The sequence below is a fragment of the Trichosurus vulpecula genome, chromosome 6 (genome assembly GCF_011100635.1).
Source record: "Trichosurus vulpecula isolate mTriVul1 chromosome 6, mTriVul1.pri, whole genome shotgun sequence".
NCBI classification, from domain to species: domain Eukaryota; kingdom Metazoa; phylum Chordata; class Mammalia; order Diprotodontia; family Phalangeridae; genus Trichosurus; species Trichosurus vulpecula.
In genome coordinates this window covers 128,695,270-128,717,439 of record NC_050578.1, presented here as the reverse complement: position 1 = coordinate 128,717,439, position 22,170 = coordinate 128,695,270, and the positions used below count along the sequence as shown (strand labels likewise).

The 22,170-nt window shown below is 35.9% G+C and overlaps 2 protein-coding genes across 2 annotated transcripts in view; both read right to left on the bottom strand.

Annotated features, from left to right (window-relative positions):
• Positions 1–22,170, bottom strand: part of SCLT1 (sodium channel and clathrin linker 1) — a 258,104-nt gene that overhangs the window by 210,122 nt on the left and 25,812 nt on the right. The window contains exons 2-4 of the mRNA XM_036765501.1: positions 8,576–8,643; positions 4,289–4,347; positions 1,653–1,725 (exon numbers count right to left, since the gene is read on the bottom strand). Coding sequence (XP_036621396.1) covers positions 1,653–1,725; positions 4,289–4,347; positions 8,576–8,643 — 200 coding nt within the window. The remainder of the gene's footprint in view (positions 1–1,652; positions 1,726–4,288; positions 4,348–8,575; positions 8,644–22,170) is intronic.
• On the bottom strand, positions 14,517–15,119 carry LOC118853229 (39S ribosomal protein L21, mitochondrial-like). Its single transcript, XM_036763232.1, is given in 2 exon segments — positions 14,517–14,884; positions 14,886–15,119. Coding segments are annotated over 2 exon segments (564 nt in total). The 3' UTR covers positions 14,517–14,554.

The following is a 22,170-nucleotide window of genomic DNA, read 5'->3' as shown; positions in this document are numbered from 1 at the left end:
GGTTCCTTAGTACTTTAACTCTTTCTTTCTGCCACCTTGAAGAGTTTTGTTGTTTTGGTTTTTTCCTTCACCTAGAAGATCTCAGATGTTGACTCTGATAACCCTAGTTTTCATTTTAGTGTTTCAGGAGAGATAACAAATGGATTTTTTATATTTTCACTTTGCCCCCAGGTCTGAGAAACCTGGGTCGTTTTCTTTCATGATTTCTTGAAATATGATATCCAGTCTCTTTCTGGTCATAACTTTCAGGAGGTCCAGTGATTCTTAAGTTAGCTCTGCCCGATCTGTTTCCCAAGTCATTTGTTTCTTACAGAAGCAACCCTATATTTTCTTCTATATTTTCATGTGTTTTACTTTAATATTTCTCATTGTCTCATGGACATTAAAATCTCATGAAGTCATTAACTTACATTTAATCCATTCTAATTTTCAGAGAATATGTTACTTGGATAAGGTTTGTACCTCTTACGGCAAGCTATTAATTCTCTTTTCAAGTCTCTCTTCTATAGCTCTCAGTTTATTTTCTAGTTCTATCCTCAATCGCTCTCACTTTATTTACAATACCATTTTAACTCATTTTTTTAAAAACTCTTGCATCACTTCTTTTAGGAATTCTAAGTGATCGGTGGGCAAACTGTTTTGTCTTGAGGCTTTGCCGGTGGGTATTTTGAAGTTATTCTCTTCTTCTGGGTTTGCGTCTTCAACGTTCACAATGTCTTTTTACTTTTTTTCTTCTTGTTGTTTATTCATTCTCATGGTTCTGGGTAGCGAGTCCATGATCCCGGTATGTTACACAGCTTCTGCCCAGGTCACTTGCTTGAATATCTAATTTATGACCTTTGTCTGGAAAGATGACCCACTGTAGTTTCTCCTTCAATTTCCCAAGCACTATTAGACTTGGTGGTCTTCTTAAATCATTGTGGAGTGAGCAAGGATGCACTATTTCCTTCTACTCCATGATCTTGGCTGGTCTACCCAGATTCATAGAGTGTTTCATGAACTTATATTCAATATTTTGTTGGGAAGACTTCTTGTTACTGCCAGAATACTGATGCTGAAGTCCTTTGGATTTTCCATAATTGTGCCAAGCTCCTGCTCCACCAGTAATATCTATAGAATCAAAGAACTTCAAGAATGTCCATAGCTAGCACAGGGAGAAGCTGGTACAACTGACACTTCTAAGAAACTTGCTAAGTTAAATCCAAATTCTGATAAACTGAAAAAGTGCTTAGGAAAGGCCAGAATGCCACCTTTCTAGTGGTGCACGTAATTTTGGTAAATTCCATCAAACTCCATCATGCATTTGCAATTACTATTTGTTGATCTGAACTAAATGCTGAGGAGTTTCAAGTTGGTAAATGCAACAGCTTGTTTTGAGGTTCATTTGAAGACTGCAGCATTTATTTCCCCAAGCATACTGAAACTGGGTGAAGCAAGAAGTAGTCTGTTAGTATATTAATCTGGGATGAAAAACTTATCTGAAGGTTAATCCTAAAAAATCCCTAATATGTAATGATAATTGAGAATTTTAATTTTTTGAAAGTTAAATACTTTCTATTAAGACTCTTTAAAAAACAAGGTGATCTATTTGTTTTCTTCTTTTATACTAAGAAATATTTATTTTAGGAATCTGTACAAATGTGAATTCATACCTGATAATATTCTAGTTGCCCATTCACCTCTTCTAGATGTTTGTCATACTCAGCAATAAGAGGAGCTAAAAAGCTGAAAATAAAATAATTATTAATATAATTTGTTCTGTTCAGTCAGTCAGATAATAAAGCTATCATGTAAATTTCTTTTTTCCCTTTTTTCCCTCCTTCCCCACCCTAAAGATGGCTACCATTAGACACAAATATGTAAATACATATAAAATCATTCTATGATTTTACATACTTCTATTCATCAGTTCTTGCTCTGGATGCAGATAGTGTCTTCCTTCATAGGTCCTTGCAGTTAATTTCGGTATTTATACTAGTCAAAATAACTTAGTTGTTCAAAGGTGTTTTTACAACAATCCTGCTATTACTATATACAACACTCTCTCGGTCCTGCCTATTTCACTCTTCATTATTTTGTGCAAGTCTGTCCATGTTTTTCTATAATCAGCGAGCTCATCATTTCGTACAGCACAGCAGTATCCATCACAATCACACACCACAACTTGTTCAGTCATTTCCCAATTGCCGGAGATCCCTGCAATTACCACTTCTTTGTGCCAGGCACTAGGCTAAGTGCTGGGAACTCAAAGAAAGACAAAGACAGTCCTTGCCCTTGAGGAACTCACATATTAATGGAGGAGATAACAAATAAACAACCCATGTACAAGATAAATAAAAAATAATGAACTAAGGGAAGGCACTTGAATGAAGAAGGACTGGGAAAAGCTTCTAGTAGGAGATGGAATGTTAGCTGAAAATGTTAGCCAGGAAAGTCAGGAGGCAGAGAAGAGGAGAGACAGCCTTCCAGGCATGGGGGCCAGACAGAGAATGCCCAGAGTTGACAGGAAGTGTCTTGTTCCTCGAACTGCAAGGAGGCCCGTGTAACTGAACTGAAAAGTACATTGGGGGTGTGAGGGGAAGGACAGTAAGAAGACTGGAAAGGTTTATGTATAGGTTATGAAGGGCTTTGAATGCCAAACAGAGAATTTTCTATTTGAACCTGAAAGCGATCGAGAGCCACTGGAGTTTACTGATTAGTGGGTAACACTGTTGGATCTGTATTTCTGGAAAATCACTTTGGCAGTTCAATGGAGGATAGAATTGGGTAGGGAGAGATCTGAGGCAGGCAGCTCCACCAGCTGGCTATTGAAATAGTCCAGGTATGAGGTGATAAGAGCCTGCATTAGGGAGATGGCAGTATCAGAGGAGAAAGGCGGACATATTGGAGAGATGTTGCAAAGATAAAATCAACAGGTCTTGGCAACAGATTGTCTATAGGGGGTGAGATATAGCAAGATATGGATGACACCTAGGGTTATTAGTTTCTGGGACTGGGATTATGGTGCCCTTGGCAGTAACAGGGAAAACTGGAGAGGGAAGGGTTTAAAGGTAAAGATAATGAGTTCCGTTTTAGACATGTTGAATTTAAGATGTCTACTGGACGTCCATTTTGCAATATCTGAAAGTCAGTTGGAAATGCTAGACTGGAAGTCAACAGAGACTTGGCAGAGGGATGGAAAGGTAGATTTGAGAATTATAAGCACTGAAATGATAATAGTTTGGTCCTACAAACTTGTTGAACATTTCCTAAAAAGTTATCATAAATAAAAAAGTAAACATACTAAAGTCTGATTTTCCCTTAGCAGCCCTAAATTTTTTTTATCATCTTACATTATGAAATAATTCCTTTAAGAATAAGTATATTATTATTAAAATAAAATTGCTTCAGTTAAATCAACTCTGATCCTCATGTCCATCAGACTGACAAAGACAGCCAAAAAAAATATTGTTGAAGGAGATATGGGAGGACAGGAACAAACAGTGCACTGTTGGTATGACTCATTGTTTTCATTTGTTTTTCAGTCATATCCAACTCTCATGACACCTTTTGGGGTTTTCATGGCAAAAACACTACATTTCCTTCTCCAGTTTATTTTACAAATGAGGAAACTGAGGCAAATAGAGTTAAATTAAGTGACTTCTACATATCCTTTGGTTATTAGGCACGAATACCAAGTAGATCAAGCAAATGGAAACAGGCTTGTATCTACAAGAATATTTGCACCAGTACTTCTTCTTGTAATAAAGAACTGGAAACAAAGTAGATATCCATTAATTGGGCGAACAAATTGTTTTAATGAATGTAATGAAATTTTAATTGTGCTCCAAGAAATATCATGAATTCAAAGAAATATATATGAAGAGATTAATTTTGAACTGATACAGAGTGAAACTGGTACAAAGAACCAGGAAAGCAATTAATTGTAGTGAGCACAACAACAATGTAAAGGGAAGCAATTATGAAAGACGTCAGGACTCAGAACAAAGTGATGGCCAATCATGACTTCAAAATAAAATGTTAGAGGCTTAGAACCAGATGTGCATTTTCATTCAGAAATGGTTCTGTCTGACAATAAACATTTGTTAATAATGGAACGGCTCCACGTGAGGGAGTGATGCCAGGTAGTAAATGGGGGAGGGAAATATATGTTTCATTCATTGAAATCAATTTAACCGTATATGGTTATTCAACAAGTTTAGATGCTTGTACTGAAATTCAATATAAAAGCTTCAACAAAACATTTTTTAAAAAACTAAAAATAAACTTCCTAGCAATTCAGTCTTACCTTCTGTCAGCCATAGTGGCTTCGAATGTGTCATCTCCATCGCCTTGTAAGACAGTTTTCTGGAACAGAGAAATATGTATTTCAAAATGCTGTAGCATATCATGCTATACAAACTGGAATTATTCTAAAATTACATAAACATATTAATAAAACAATCAAAACCATATATCGATAGATGCAGAAAAAAGTTTTTGTTAAGATACAACAATTTCTGTTAAAAATATTAAAAAGTACAGGAATAAATGGTCTTTGCCTTAACACATGGGCAGCATCTAAAAATGAGTCAATGTTACATGTAATGAAGAAATAGTAAGAAGTCTTTTAAATAATGGGTAAAGCAAGTATGTTCATTACCATCACTGTTGTTTGATAAAGTTCTAGAAATGCTAGCCATAAAAATAAGACAAGAAAAAAACTGAAGGCACATTCAAAGGAGAAACAAAAATACTGTGGTTTTTGTGACATAAAGACAATGTGCTTAAAGAACGCTGGCCAACCAAAACTCACTTAAACAATGAATTCATCAAAATATCAGAATATAAAATAAACTCATATAAATCGTGAGCCTTTCTATGTATTATCAATGAAATCCAGCTGACAGTACCAGAAAGGGAAATTCCCTTTAAAATACCTAGAATATATGAGATACTTGGGATTCTACCTACCAAGCAGGCATACATAAGAACTATATGAATACAACTATAAAACATTCTTCAAAAAAATATAGACTCAAATAATTGGAAAGATATTACTTGCTCATGGGTGGTCCATGACAATATGATAAAAATTACAAAAACTATCAAATAAATTTTCTTAGTGTCCTACCAATGAAATTATGAAAGGGTTACTTTATAGGGCTAGAAAAAATAAGAAAATTCAGCTAGAGGAACGAAAGATCAAGAAGCTCAAGAGAAATAACAACAAAAACATAAAAGGTATCAAGGAAAGGGGTCTAGCAGTAACAAATTTCAATTTAAACTACAAAGCAGTAATCACAAAAAATTATTTAACACTACTTAAAATACAGAAAATTTGATCAGAAGAAAGGATCCAAGATCCAGAAGCAAATTAACATGGTAAAGAATGTCTGATAAACTCAAAGACCAGTAACTATTGTCATAAAAACTCACTAAAAACTGGTGGGGAAATCGGAAAGCAGTTGGGTACAAACTAAGTGCACACCAACATCTCACACAGTAGACCAAGATAAATTCCAAATGAGTACATGACTTAAATATAAAGGGTGACATCATGAACAAATTCGAGGAGAAATTACCTCTCAGATCCATGGATAGGGAAAGTGCTTATGACCAAACAAAGGAATCACAGGAGATAAAATGAACAATTTTGATTGTATAAAATATAAATATTTTTGCAAAAAGACAAAATGCAGTTCAAATTAGAAAGGAAGCAATTAAAAGAGGAAAAACATCTTCTAATCAAGTTTCTATGATTAAGATCTAATTTCAAGATATATAATGAAACTATTCAAATTTATAACATAATATAAAATAATAAGAATTAAGTACTACTCCTCAGTAGCCAAAGAAATGAATAAGCAGTTTTCCTATGAAGAAATCAAACCTGTCAGTTGCAATGTGAAAAAATATGATAGAAATCTAATTAGGCAAATGAAACTTAAAATAACTGATACACTTGACAAAAAGAGAAAAAGATAAATGTTAGAGGGGCTGCAGGAAAACAAGTATATTAATGTATTGTTGATGGAGTTGTGAATTAACATAGCCATTCTGGAAAGCAATTTGGAACTATTTCTCAAACATTATAAAACTACACATACTCTTTGACCGAGAGATGCTACTAAAGATGATTAGGTCTATACATCAAAGAGATAAGAGAAAGGTAAAAAGGATCCACATGTACAGAAATATTTAGTGATATCCATCAACTGAGGAATGGTTGATCAAATTATGGTATATGAATGTAATGGAATACTATTGTGCTGTAAGAAACGATTACATTTTCAGAGAAAAATAATAATGATTAAGTTTCAAATAAACCTGGGAAGATTTGTATGAACTGATGTAGAGTGAAGTGAGCATAAATAGAGGAGAACAATTTATACAGTAACGACAACATTGTAAATACAAATAAAAAAAACCCAACCCTTCGAAATAATAATGATGATGAAGATGATGATTTATATAGTTCCAAGTGCCAGGTAGTATGCTAAGTGACAAAGTCACACAGCTATTACGTATCTAAGACTGGATTTGAAATCAGATCTTCCTGTTTCCAGGACTAGCACTCTATCTACTTCACCATCTAGCTAAAACACTATGGAATGGAGCAGAATATTACTGTGTTAAATAAGAAATAATGAAAGCAACAATTTCAGAAAAATTGGGCAGACTTGTATGAATGGATACAGAGTAATCAGAACTAGCAGAACAAATTATACTATAACAGCAACACTGCAATTATGATTCCAGGAAGCACGTTACCCACCTTCTGACAAAGAGGTGATGGATAAATATGCATAATGGACGTATTTTTGGACAAGGTCAATATGAGAATTTAATTTACTTGACTATTAGAAGGGCATTTTTTCCAATTGGGAAATGAAAGGGAAAAAAAAAAGAAATGCTTGATAAGGGGGTAAGGTGAGAGGGATTTATTGAACATTTAACATGTGCCAGGCACTATGCTAACTGCTGAAGATACATATAAAAAAGAAAAAAACAATGATCATAAATTCCAATGAGGTTACACAATATGTAAATAACGAGGTACATACAAGATACATATAGCATAAATGAAGGTAATGTGAAAAGGGAAGGCATTAGCACCAGGGGAAAGGATTGAGAAAGGTCTCCTGAAAATTTTGATTTAGGAAGAATTTGAGGTGAGTCTTGAAAGAAGTCAAGGAAACTAAGAGGTAGAGGTGAGGGGACAAAGGATTGCAGGGATAGAGGATAGTCATTACAAAGACATGGAGATGGAAAAGTGGAGTATCTTGTTCAAGGAACTGCAGGTAGACTAGTGTGTGGAGATCACATTATGTGTAGAGGAGATTAGGGTATAAGAAAGCTAAAAATATAAGAAGGGGGCAAAGTATGAAGAATTTTGAAAGTCAAAAAGAGAACTTTATATTTGATCCCAAAAGTAATAGGCAGGCATCAGAGCTCACTGAGCAAGGTTGGGAATCACATAGTCAGATGTACAATTTAGAAAAATCACTCTGTAAAAGGAATAGAGATAGGAAGAGACTTGTATTAAGTAGGGAAAGACTTGAGATAGGCAGACCAGTTAGAAGGCTATTGCAACAATCCTGGATAATGAGGTAGTCCATGTAATATAGTAGTCCAAGTAATGAGGACCTAAATTAGGCTATGGCTAAGTGACTGGGGAGAAGTGGACATATATAAGAGATGTGAATTCTACAAACAAATTTCAGCAATAGATTGAATATGTGGGATGAGTAACAAAGTTTTAAGCCTGAACAGCAGGCCAGTTTTGAAACTGAACTAACACATTAATTTACTGTATAGTTAAAAATAAATAAGCTATATACAAAAGAAATTTGTAATTTTGTATACAGTTCTCTTTTCTTCTTTTCATATGCAAATACTCGTGTTTGTATATGTTGACTGTTAACCAAATTAACTACTAATTCAAAATTTTTAAAAAATCTAAGTTGTAAATAAGTTGCTAATTTTCATCAGTGGTGAAAGTTTCTACATCTTAGGTACTCTAAAAGGTTGGAATCATAGGTCTAAACCAAAAGGAAAAAAAAAACTTAATGCATAAAACCCATGCAAATTTAAATAATTTTAACTGAATTTTTGTATAAGTTAAGTTTTTAGAATTCATATTCAAATGATGGAATTTGACCAAGTAACACTAAAACTTCTGGGCCAGCTAGGTGACACAGTAGATAGAGCTCTGGGCCTGGAGTCAGGAAAACCTGAGTTCAAAGTCAGCCTCAGAAACTTACTAGCTGTGTAACCCTAGGTACATCACTTAACCCTGTTTGCCTCAGTTTCCTCATCTGTAAAATGGGCTGGAGAAAGAAATGGGAAAACACTCCAGTTATCTTTGCCAAGAAAACCCCAAATTGGGTCACAAAGAATTAGACAGGACTGAAATGGCTAAACAACAACAAAAAATTCTAAAATTTTTGCTACATGAAAATCAGAGACTTCAGAATAATTTATTTTTTTCATATTTAATTTGATGTTCAGTTCATAGTTAGCTGTAGCCAAAAAATCACTACATGGCAACCAGCCTTCTGGTGATACATACTCAAATGATCAATTCACATACCTGTTCAGGTGAATATTTGGAAAGATTTTCCATTTGATATCTCCTAAGTGCTGCATTTAGTCTCTGGTCTGGAACAAAGAGAAAATTAGGTTGTAATTTAATTATTCAATTTTTTAAAAAAAGAATTAAAATTTAATTAAGAATTAAAAATATTAAAATAAAGCATGTTTTGAAGTACTTCTGGTTTCCTTTGCTCCTTCAAATAAATGACCAATTTATCTCAAATTACAGTAAAGGCAGTGGATAGGAAGCTGGCCTCACACTAAGGAGGCCATGGCTTCAAATTATTCACCAGACAACTCTGTAACACTGTAAGTTTCAGAGAAACTAATGATATGCACTGATAGAGGGAATTTTCTCACCGACAGTTTCCTACACCAATGAAATCACTGGTCTAGTAAAAGCAATTAAAAGAAAAATTAAAATACTAAACCATAAAAAAACCTCAAATTACACAAGTCAACTAAATATCCCACCAAAAAAGAATATACGTTCTGCAAACTATTCTCCCTACTTTCAATACACTTCAATATTCAATCTTATACTTGCTTCTCCAGTTGATAGTTAATAGTCAAAAGTTAAAAAAAAAAAACCTAAAACTCCTATTTAAGTTTCTGGTGCCACTAACCGAATCTTAGCAGGTCAGCAGATCCATAGGTCATACTACACTAAGGAAAATATTTTTCAGAGAGCCCTCTCTCCAAATATTCTTGGGCTTTCAACTGAATTTTAATCAAGCTGAGTTGAAGAAGAGTTGCAGGAAGCAAGGGAATCCAGTTAAGCCTTTGTTAAAAGGTAGAATTATAATTCAAGATGAGGTAGCTAATTATGCAGAGGTGTAAAACTATTAATTTGGTTTTTTAATAGAAGATATTAGAATTCTAAGAAAAACATATGGCCTATGAGCTATTTCACAACATAATATTCGTTCTATGATTAAAACTTCTTTTATCCAGGAAGTGCTCTTAGAATGGTAACAATTATTGCTAATATTCATTCAACAAACATTTAAGTGCCACACTACCCCAAAGCACCACTAAAACTTCAGGAAAACAAAGAAGAAAAATAAGTCCTTGTCCTCTAGAGTCTTACAAACTAATGAGGTTAAAAAGGCATGAGGAAAATATGTATTCTAAAAAGTAAAAGAGGTGTCAAACACAAGGTCCACAGGCTGTGTGGCCTACAACACTGCAGAGTGCAGCCTGAACCAGATTAAAATGTAATTAGGAAATATTTAACAAAATAAACATACAAGAAAACACAGATGATACTACAGTTTTAAAACTAAGTCAAAATGCAGCTGCAGGGATCCTCATGTACACATTATTGATCGCAGTTCTTATTTGGGTTTTATGTAGACTTTTTTTATTTAGTATTTTATTTTTCCCCAGTTACATGTAAAAACAATTCTTAACATTCATTTTTAAAACTTTGAGTTCCAAATTCTCTCCCTTCCTCCCTTCCCACCCCTTCATTGAGAAGGCAGACAATTTGACATAGGCTTTACATGTGTAGCCATGCAAAACATATCCATAATCATCATGTTCTGAAAGAAAACAGACCAAAAAAACCTCAAGAAAAATAAAGTAAAAAAAAAAAGTATGCTTCAATCTGTATTCAGACATCATCAGTTCTTTCTCTCGGGATGGATAGCATTTTTCATCATAAATCCTTTGGGGTTGTCTTGGATCATTATATTTCAAGAATATAGCTATATATAGTCATTCACAGCTGATCATTTTATAATACTGCTGTTACTTTGCACACAACATATTTCACTTTGCATCAGCCCATGCAAGTCTTGCAAGGCTTTTCTGAGAGCATTCTGCTCATCATTTCTTATAGTACAAATAATATTCCATCATAATAACATACTACAACTTGTTCAGCCATTCCCCAATTGATGGGAATCCCCTCAATTTCTAATTTTTGCCACCAGAAAAGAGCTGCAATAAATATTTTTGTACATACATGTTCTTTTCCTTTTTGTTTTTTTTCTCTCTTTGGGGATACAGACCTAGTAGTAGTAGTATTGCTAGGTCAAAGGGTATACATGGTTTTATACCCTTTGAACATAGTTCCAAATTGCTCTACAGAATGATTCAATCAGTTCACAACTCCACCAACAGGGCATCAATGTCTCATTTTTCCCACATCCCCTCCAACATTTGTCATGTACCTTTTCTGTGCTGTTAGCCACTCTTATAGGTACGAGGTAGTGATGGGGGGCTTATGCTTAGACCTCAGCCCTAGGACCTAGCCCCAACCTAACGACCTCTGGCAATAACTCATGAGTGGGCCCGGTGAGGCAAACTCTCTCTCCCTGCTACAAGAACAAGCTGACTTCTGTAGAATTTCCCTTGTATGAACAGGACTATCTCGTAACAGCAGAACTATCATACACTGATTACTGACTCCCACAGTTACTGTACACAGTTCACAGGTCAAGCCAGAGATGTCAATTCCCAAGGCTATCTTGTTACAGACATATAAACCCCTTGGAAGCCCCACCCCCTTGAGGGTTTCCAGTGACACCTGTGCCCAAGGTACAGAAAATATATATTTACTACCTAATTAGCATATGGCACACCACACACTGAATCTTTCCTATATAAGCTTTAGTATCACTTCTGTTGGGTTGGCAATTCCTTATTAGCCTTTATTAGCATTATAATAAACTTTTTGCCACTTAACTGGAAAACTGCTTGAGTTCAAGAATTCTTTCCAGACAACTCTACTCTGAACCTCATTTTGGGATCCCTGCAACCCCAAACCACATCATTACTACCTCAGAATTGTTTTTAATTTACATTTTCTCTAATCAAGAGTGAGTTAGAGTATTTTTTCATATGGCTATACATAGCTTTGATTACTTCATCTGAAAACATATCTTTTGATCATTTATCAATTGGAGGATGGCTCTTATTTTTGTAAATTTGAGTCAGTTCTCTATATCTTTGAGAAATGAGGTTTTTATCAGAGAAACTTGCTTCAAAAATTTTTTTCACAGTTACTATTGCTAACTTGAATATCCTCCATCCTATGCCCCTCAACTCCATTTATTCTATTCTGTCTCTTTTTTCACTCTGTACCTTTTCAAAAGTGTTTTGCTTCTGACTATGCCCTCCCCCAATCTGCCCTCCCTTCTATCACCCCCCTATCCCCTTCCTCTCTTACTTTCCTGTAGAGTAAGACAGATTTCTATACTCAAATGTGTTTTTATGTTACTCCCTCTTTAAGCCAATTCAGATGAGGGTAAGGCTCACTCACTCCCACTCTCCTCCTCCCTCTTCCCTTCCACTATAGAAGCTTTTCCTTGCCTCCTTTATGTGAGATAATTTACCCCATTCTACCTCTTTCTTTCTCTTTCTCTCAGTACATTCCTCTCTAACCCCTAAATTTTATTTTAGATATCATCCCTTCATATTCAACTCACAATTGTGCCTTCTGCCTATACATTTATATACATAAGTGTGTATATATATATACTTATATACATATATGTATATATACATATATACATATACATATATATATATATACATATACATATATATATATATACTCCTTCTAACTACCCTAATAATGAGAAAGATCTTGTGAGCTATAAATATCATCTTCCGATGTAGGAATGTAAACAGTTTAAACTTATTAAGTCCTTTATGATTTCCCTTTTCTGTTTACCTTTTTATACTTGAGTATTGTATTTGAAACTCAACTTTTCGATTCAGCTCTGGTGTTTTCATCAAGAGGGCTTGAAAGTCCTCCATCTCACTGAATATCCCCTTTTCCCCCTGAAGGATTATACTCAATTTTGCTGGGCAGGTGATTCTTGGTTGTAATCCTAGCTTCTTTGCCCTCTGGAATATCACATTCCAAGCTCTTTGATCTTTTAAGGTAGAAGCTGCTAAATCTTGTGTATCTTGACTGTGGCTCCACCATACTTGTTTCTTTCTAGCTACTTGCAATATTTTCTCCTTGACCTGGGAACTCTGGAATTTGGCTATAATATTCTTGGCAGTTTTCATTTTGGGATCTCTTTCAGGAGGTGATTGGTGGGTTCTTTCAATTTCTATTTTACCCTCTGGTTTTAGAATATCAGGGCAGTTTTCCTTCATAATTTCTTGAAAGATGTCTAGGTTCTTTTTTTGATCATGGCTTTCAGGTAATCCAATACTTTTTAAAATTCTCTCTCCTGGATCTGTTTGCCAGGTCAGCTGTTTTTCCAAACAGGTATTTCGGATCATCTTCTATTTTTTTATTTGGTTTTGTTTTATTGCTTCTTGATTTATCATAAAGTCATTAGCTTCCATTTGCTCCGTTCTAATTGTTAAAGAATTATTTTCTTCAATGAGCTTTTGGATCTCCTTTTCCATATGGCCAATTCTGCTTTTTAAGGCATTCTTCTCCTCATTGGCTTTTTGGACTTCTTTAACATTTGGCTTAGTCTATTTTTTGAGGTGTTATTTTCTTCAGTATTTTTTTGTGTCTCTTTTACCAAGTTGTTGACTCTTTTCTCATAATTTACTTGTATCACTCTCATTTCTCGTCTCAATTTTTACTCTACCTCTCTTGATTTTCAAAATTCTTTTTGAGCTCTTCCATGGCTTTAGACCAATTCATATTTTTCTTAGAGGTTTTGGATGTAGGAGTTTTCACTTTGTTGTCTTCTTCTGAGTGCGTGTTTTGATCTTCCTCATCACCATAGTAACTTTCTATCATCAGAAGTTTTTTCCCCCCATTGTTTGCTCATTCTCCCAGCCTATTATTGACTTTTAACTCTCTGTTAAAGTAGGGCTCTGCTTCCAGGGTGGAGGGTTCACTATTCCAAGCTTCAAGGGTTTTGTGCAGCTGTTTTCAGTCTTACATGGGTTTTACACCACTAAGGTAGACTATAATAAGAGCAAAAGAGGGCTCAGGACAAAGTGCTACAAGAAACTGCAGAGGAAAATCACTTTCAGCCATGGCAGAACTGACTGAAATATCAGAAAAGACTTCTGAGAGAAGGTGGCATACTGAGCTGAGCCTTACAGGAAAAAGCAGGTTTCAACAGTAAGAGATATGGAAGAGTTGAACTCCAGGAGTGAGGAATAGTCTGCATGAATATAGGAGGCAGGCAAAGGCAGGACAACATCAGGTTTGGGTTAGTAAAAATAACAACTGTTGCACAAATTAAAGTAAGAGCAAAATATGGCAGAAAAGATTGGAGTCAGATTCTAGAGGGTCTTAAATTCCAAGCTACAGAGTTTGCATTTTGTTCTATAGGCAACAGAGACCACTGAAGGTTTTTGAACAGGAGTGAGATACAATCAGATCTATGCATTAGGAAGACTATTTTTGGAGCTAGATCCTAGAGGAAGGAGTCGATTAGGTTATTAAAATAATCCAGGTAAGATAATAAGGTGCTGAACTTAGGTGGTTACAGGTTATGACCCAGATTCTAATTCAGGTTCTATCACTACTTTGCTGGGTGGCTTTGAGCAAGTCACTTTATCTCTCTGGGCCATTCTCAATATCCTCATTTGTAAAATGAAGGAAGTAGACTGATTCCCTAAGGTTTTTTCTGTCTCCAACAGTCTGTGATTCTGAAAAGGGGGATAATTAGGTTAAGATACTGACCAAAAAAAAAAAAACCAAAAGAGAATGAGAAAAAATATATCAAAAGGCACATACCTATAAGGGAAGTTTCTATTAGGTAGTGGAAGGAATATTGAAAAAAAGATAGAAAATCAATAAAATAATTATTTTATCTGTTCATCTCCCCAAAATGGAGGGACTGGTCTTACCACATTCCTACCTGAAGTGAGATAAATAATAGGTATAATAGGATACTCAATTTTTATTACTATTAACATTGCTTCCAGGCTATTAGAATAAATCTTTTGACTAAATTAATTAAATTAAAATGCTCTTTTTTTTTTTTTTTTTTAAACAAACCCGCAGTTTATTTTCACACTTAGGTAAATATCAGCCAAACAGTCAGGTCAAACTTGGAGCAATCTCTACAGTGTTTATCCGAAGGGCAGTCTGTGGCTTTATAAAAATTTTCTTTTTTCTGAAATTTTTCCTTTTTCTAAACTTCATGTAGATTCTTGGCCATGACTCAGTCTTTTCAATAACTGTGGCTTCTACACGGACAAGATCCAGTCCGAGGAGCGGCTTTCCAATTAACGTGAAGTCATCAGCACCGACCAGTAAGACCTTCTCCATTCGAATCCTTTCTCCGCATTTGGCCACCAATGTGTTCTCAATCATAATCAGGTCCCCGTCGGTCACCTTCCACTGCCAGCTGGCAAAGTGGACCACAGCGGAAGAGCCGGCCATACTGTCCAGAGGCAATCAGTTCATTCACCCGCCGGAGAACCTCTTGGTGACGCTCAGTCTCTTCCTTGGGATCTGGAAGTATGATTTTAGGCCACGGAGCTGAAGTCAGTGACGTTTTGGGGAGGACCCTTTCCTGAGCAGAAGTGCTCTGGGAAGTGTGACTTTGAAAAGCAGGCCACAGGAGGGCCCCGAGAGCAGCCCGAGCCGCTGCTGCTGCCATACTGCGCTTCCGCTTCCCTAAATTAAAATGTTCTGAAAATATTTCTACATGTTATTTTTATTAGTAAAAACATAAATTCATTAGGGAAATTCATTGCAATCTGACTACTGACAGTTGAAAATATCTATACATCTTCAAAATGTTTTGTTACCTATTTGTACCTTCTGTACTAATTTGATTATGTGGTCTGACCCCTGGTTCTAAATTTCTAGTCCACAGATTACTGCTAGTTAACCATCTTAATTTTTTGACTGGTGACTATTTTCACCAGAACGTTTTAAATCTATTTCCATTTCATCTCTTATTAAGAATAGACTTAAATATTAAGTTAAATTTTACCATTATACCAAAAGAATAATTCTCCTAGGAACTCAATAATAAGAGTTGTAAAGTTTTAACAATGTTATTTGCCAATTGTTAATGGGCCTCCATTTTCTCCATTCTAAAATGCGGGGTTGGACTAGATGGCTTCTCTTTTAGTTCTAATTCTATGATCCCATTATCAGAGCTTAAATTAAACAGAAACCTTTAAGTATGTTACTAATCCTACAAAAATAGCAATGTTTAAAGGAAAGTTCTTAAATAGAACAATGTAGAAACCTCAGAAAAAAGTATTCATCATCTCAACTCAAACAGTGTTCATTATCTTAAACAACTAAAATGATTAAAAAGGAGAATCGCAGGAAACATGCACTAACCTAGCAAGTTCATTAAGTTAAACACAACTGTCTTTTAATTGAAAAAAATGCTTCTAAAAGAAACACTAATGTGAGAAACACTTTAGATCTCTCTAAAAGTTCTTAGTCAAAATACTATGTGCATGATTCCATATTTGAGATTCTTAATCATGACACTTTCCTACTCAAAACTCTTCCAACAAATCCCCATTGCCTCCAAAGAAAATCCAAACTAACTGGCCTGACATTTAATTTCTCCTACAATAAACTACCAACTCATCTCTCCAGCCTCACCCTCCACTTTTCTCAAACATGTATTTTAAATGCCAACCAAACCAGAACCTACTGCCTCACACACAACCTGTGCTTTTTAATGCTGCCTTTTGTTCCCTTTTCCTGATATACCTTCCCACTCTATCCCCAACAAAGTAAAGAAGAAGGCCTCTTTCAAAGCTCAATCAGCTCATGAGCCACTTCCTCAGGAAATTTCTCCATTCCTCAGATGGTTATTATCTCTCTCTTCTGAGACCTGTAACATTTGGCAATATCTTTCTTATCTATTTTATTGATTCTGTTTTTCATACCTCAACAACTTGTATTTTTCTAAATACTGTTGCGACTCTATTAATGTGTCCTTATCTGAAAAGTCATGACATCAGAGTTTTCTTTAGTTGTTCTAAATTAGATAAGCTTATAATTCACTTTGATTCACTTATATAAATGAGTATTTTTATGCCTACATATTTTTTTTTCCTTTCAGTGTAAAATCTCCATTGAGGGCTTCATTTTTTTCAGTTCTAGCTTTCTTTACTTCATTAATGATCCTCACACTGAACCCACTAAGATTGATATTTCATTTTATTTTTATGAAAAAATAACACGAATACAAGAAAGATGATGTACATTGAAAAATAATGACAAAAAGGCCATATTTAAAATAACTGCTAGAGCAGTGATAGTAAACAAAAACAGATTCCTGCTGGGGCATACTGACTTAGGAAACAACAAGTTAACATTATCTAGGCTGTATTTTTTATCCATTTTGTTAAATATTTCCCAATTATATCTGCCACTATCTCCTCCTTTCACTCCTATCTCACATGATGAAGTGGCTTTACTCCTTACCAAAGCTAACCCCCCTAAGCTATTCAAACAATTCCATGTCATTTACAAACTTCTAAAATAGTTCTCCCATAAGCATCTCAAGCTCAACATGTTCAAAACTGAATTTATTATCCCTCCCATTAAGTCCACTCCTCTTTCGAACTTTGTCATCAAGAGTAATACCATACTTAACAGTCACTCTCATTCTCAACTTCAGCATTAGTTTCCGCATTTTCCTTCATCCCACATATCCACTAGGTTGGCAAATTTTGTCATTTCTACCAACATATCAATTGTATCTAGCCCTTCCTTCTACTCACACTGCCATCACCATAGGTGAGGCACTAACACCACTCAAACGAAGTACTGCAACAGCCTACCAATTAGTCTTCTTTCCTTGGGTTTTTCCCTCTATAATTCATCCATATCACAGCTGCCAAAATGATTTTTCTAAAGTGCATTTCTGACTCCATCCCTCCCCTACCCAAAAACTCCACAACTTGGACCAAATATACCTTTCTAACCTCATTATATGTTGATTCTTGTCCTTCGTTCTCAAAGAGGACCAAAATGACATCATTACGCTAGAGTCAAATTTCCATGTGTCCGACTATGGCCAATCAGACCAATATGAGCTCGGAAAGCTCTACCACAGGTCAGGCACAAATAGTCCCTGTGAACATCTGGGGTGGATTCTCTAAATTGGTGCATCCTGCATTTCCTTCAAGCTGTTTCAATTCTGCTTTGCTCACAGAACACAGCACCTTTTCTAATGTGGGCATGCCATGCTGAGCAGTCCTGTACTAGTGTCTCCAATGTCACACAATCTTCCCAAGTTCTTAAGGGAGACCTTGAAAGTATCCTTGTATTACTTCTTCTGACCACCAGGTGAGCATTTGCCCTGTGTGAGTTCTCCATAAAACAGTCTTTTTGGCAAGCATATGTTTTGCATTCGAACAACATGCCCAATCCATCATAGTTGCATTCTCTGAAGCAGAGTTTGAATGCTTGACAGTTTAGTTTGAGAAAGGACCTCAGTGTCTGGTACCTAACCCTGCCAAATGATCTTTAGAATCTTCCTAGGATAATTCAAATAGAAATGATTCAGTTTCCCGGCATGGCGCTGGTATATTGTTCAGGTTTCACAAGCATACAACAATGAGGTCAGCACAAAGGCTCTGTAGACCTTCAGTTTGGTAGTCAGTCTAATACCTCTTGTTTGCCACACTTTCCTTCCAAGCCTACCAAAAACTGAGCTAGCTCTGGCAAGGTATGCTTCAACCTATCTATCAATGTGTATATCCCTAGAATCCCTACCAAGCTAAGTGACCTTATCCACAGCATTCAAAACTTCTACATTTGCTGTAACTGATGGTTCTATGTATGGATGGCATGGTGGTAGCTGATGGAGCACCTGTGTTTTCTTGGTGTTGTTAGGCCAAAATTAGCACAAGCAGCAGAGAATTGACCCATACTTTGTTGCATCTCAGCTTCAGAGGATGTGTTGAGTGCACAATCACCTGCAAACAGAAAATCATGCACCAACACTCCCTCCACTTTGGTCTTGGCTTGTAGCCTTTTCAAGCTGAAGAATTTACATCAGTGCAGTAGCTAACCTTGATGCCATGTTCATCCCAAGTTCCAGCTGAAGAAGTAGCTAACCTTGATGCCATGTTCATCCCAAGTTCCAGCTGAAGAAGTAGCTAACCTTGATGCTATGTTCATCCCAAGTTCCAGCTGAAGAAAAGGTTTGGAATGCCATTAGGCTCCTTTTATGTGGCAAAGCACCTGGTGCTGATTCTATTCCAGCTGAAATTTACAAAGTAGGGGGTCCATTGCTCATACAAAAGCTGAGTGAAATTTTCCAGGTTATATGGCAAAGAGAGGTTATCCCCCAGGAGATCAAGGAAATTTCTCACTCTAGAATTTAAATTACTCAATACTCTAGCTGCCTACTATCTTTTGAATCATATTTCACATTATTTCCCTTCCCAGCTAAGCAGCTTAGTCGTATGATGGTTAAGGTACAATGAATACTCCATCGGCTATTAACAAGCTGCGACCCTAGGCACATCACTTAACCTCCCTCAGCCTCAGTTTCCTCATCAGTAAAACTGAGATAAAACTGTACTTATCTTATCTTACAGGGTTGTCACAGGATCAAATAAGATAACATTCATGAAAAGCTTTGCAAACCTCAAAGCACTTACAAAAGCTGGCTCTTATTATTCTTTCCACATTCCAAGGAAAATGATGTGTTATCAGTACCCTGCACAGAACATTCCATTTCTTGCCTCTGTGGCCTTGACACAAATGGCACTCAGTGTCTGGAATATCACACCTCACCTTTGCTTGAAGAACCCCACATTTTCTTTTTTTCCCCCAATTCTCAGCTATCACAAAAAAGGTCTGCTATAAATATTTTGGAGGATGTGGGTACTTTTGTCTTATTGATGCCCTTCTTTGAGCCAGTAATGGAACCTCTAGCTCAAAGCATATGGTCATTTTAGTCAGCCTGTTTACATGATTCCAAATTGCTTTCCCTCAATGACAAAAGCTTTAAGTTGTTGTTGTTGTCATTTATGCCAGTTTGCAGGGCGAGACACAAAACTTCAGGGTTGTTTGGATTTGTTCTTCCTTTGTTAGTGATTTGGAGCATCTTTCATGTCTTTGCAAATATTTTGTAGTTTTTCTTTTGAGAACTGTTTATTCATATCCCTTGACAGTTTATCTATTGGGGAATGACTATTAGCCTATACATATTTATTAATTGCTTATATAACTTGGATACCAAACCCTCATCAGAGAAATTTGATACAAAGTCCCACCTCCCCATTTGACCACCTGAAGTAGAACCCCATGTTTTCCTCAAAGTATAGCTCAGGTGTCACTTCCTACACTAGTTCTTTCCCTCACTTCCCCTACCCCAACTAGTGCTCTCTTGCTCTTGAAATTTCTTTATATTTTCTTAACCATATACATGTTATAAGCTCCCCCTGTAATCCCTATCCCCAGAACATAAGCCACTTGAGGGCAGGGATTTTTTTTATTCTTATCTTTGTATCCCCAGTACTTAGGACAGAGTAGCTACCTAAGAAATGTTTGTTGGAAAGAGAACAGAAGGAGGATCAGAAGCTGACAAAGACAAGTATTATAGCTTTAGAACTAGCATGCAAAGTTTGTGATTTAAAAAAAAAGCAATCTGTACATAATACTCATGATGATTTTATACATAATCCTCTTTTTAAAATTTTTATGTAGAAATGTTTGTCAAGTTCATAATAATAAGAAAAAATTTTAAATGTTGATTGAATTTAATAGTAAAATAATGCTGGCCAGGGAAATGTTCTGAAAGGAAGCATGAACATATTACCACCTACCATCATTGCTTTTTCTTAATATGTAGGACTCAAAGTTTCTGTAGTTGATATTTCTTTAATAAGGTATTTTGAATACATGCTTAAACTAATAGTTTATTGATTTTCTTTCATATTATTTTATTTTATCCACACAAGAAGCCTGTAAGGTGGAGAAGGAAGGCAGCATTATGCCATTTTAAAGGTGGGCAAATCTAGGCCTTAATTTCCCCAGTCATTTATTAAGTCAGTGGCAAAGGCAGAATCTGTATCTCCTGGCAGTCAGTTAGACTTTCTACAATTCTTTCTACAACAGATGTTAAAATGGTTTTCTTTAGGAAATTAAATGTCACCTGAACACTTACATTATTAATATGCTTAATCAATGCTTTCATAGAATCCAGGGCAGAAAAGAACCTCAGAAGCCAGCTAGTTTAACCTGTACCTGAACTAAGAATCACCTCTACAATATTCCCAACAAGTGGTCATCTAATTTTCCTTGAATGACTCCTATAAGGGGTAATCCCCTACTTCCTGAAACAACCTACATATACAGTTCTTAAATCTAACTGCCAGGAAGTTTTTTGGTTTTTTTTTTTTCTTAGAGGAATCTAAAATGTCTTCCCATTTCCATTTCTAATTCTGCCTTCAAAGACAAAACACAGAAAGTCTAATTCTTCTTCAACATTACAAACCTTCAAGATATTTTAAGAGAGTAATCATTTCTAGTCCTCTACCTAAATCTTCTCTTCTTCAAGCTAAAAAACCCCCAGTTTCTTTGATGAAATAACCTTGATACTTTCACTATCCTGGACTCCTTCATCTTATGAATATCCTTCTCAAAAGGGGATGCCCAGCACTAAACCTAATACTTAGGATATGGCTCTTCCAAGGCATAATAAAGCAAAACTATAATCTATCTTCCTAGTCCTAAATTTATTCTCTCCAAGGTTACCAGTGATCTCTTAATTGCTAAATCTGAGAGCCTGTTCTTAGTCCTCATCCTTCTTGCCTTCTCTAAAGCATTTGACACTGGTGCACCCTCTCCTTCTGGACACTCGCTCCTCTGGAGCTTTTCATTATCATGATTTTTCTTGGTCTAATTCCTAGCTGTCTGGCCATTCCTTATCACTCTTCTTTTTTAGATCATCCTTTATATTCCAGTTCCTTACCACAGGTGCCCTATATATCTCTGCCTTGGGCTTACTTCTTGTTTCCTCTCTCCCTATATTCATTCCCTCTTGGTGATTTTACCAGTTCTCACTCAATAATTTTTCTATGCATATGACTCCTCTACACATCCCAAACCTAATCACTCTCCCAAACTCCAGGCATTTACCATGAACTGCTTCATCCAGTAGATGTTTACTGGACAGCTGCAACAGCCTAACTGACCTCCCTGATTAAAATCTCTCTAGTCTCTAATCTATCCTCTGCAAAGCTGATAAATGATATCCCTAACAATTAGATCTGAACATCTCTCTCCCCTGCTCAAGAAGCTTCATTGGCTCCCTAATGCCTTTAGAATAAAACACAAACTTCTCTATTTGTTATTTAAATCCCTTCATATCCTGGTTCCAACCTCCCACTAAACACCATGTTTCAGTTAAACTGGCTCCCTTACTGTTACACTAACATGAATTCTCTTAAGGTTCACACCAAGCCATCACCTAAACAAGGCCTTTCTTGATGTATTGAGTTGTTAATACCTTTCCCCTGCCCAAAATTATTTACTCTGAATATATTTTGTACTGACTTATCTATGAACATCGGTAGTTCTCAAAAGATGTGCCATGAGTTTTGCTAGATTTGCTGTTAAATTTTGCATTTGTTTAGTATAAATTTACTTATCTAGTGAACTTAGTATGGGTTGTTTTTGTTTGTTTTTGGACAAGACTGGTCACTTAAATGATA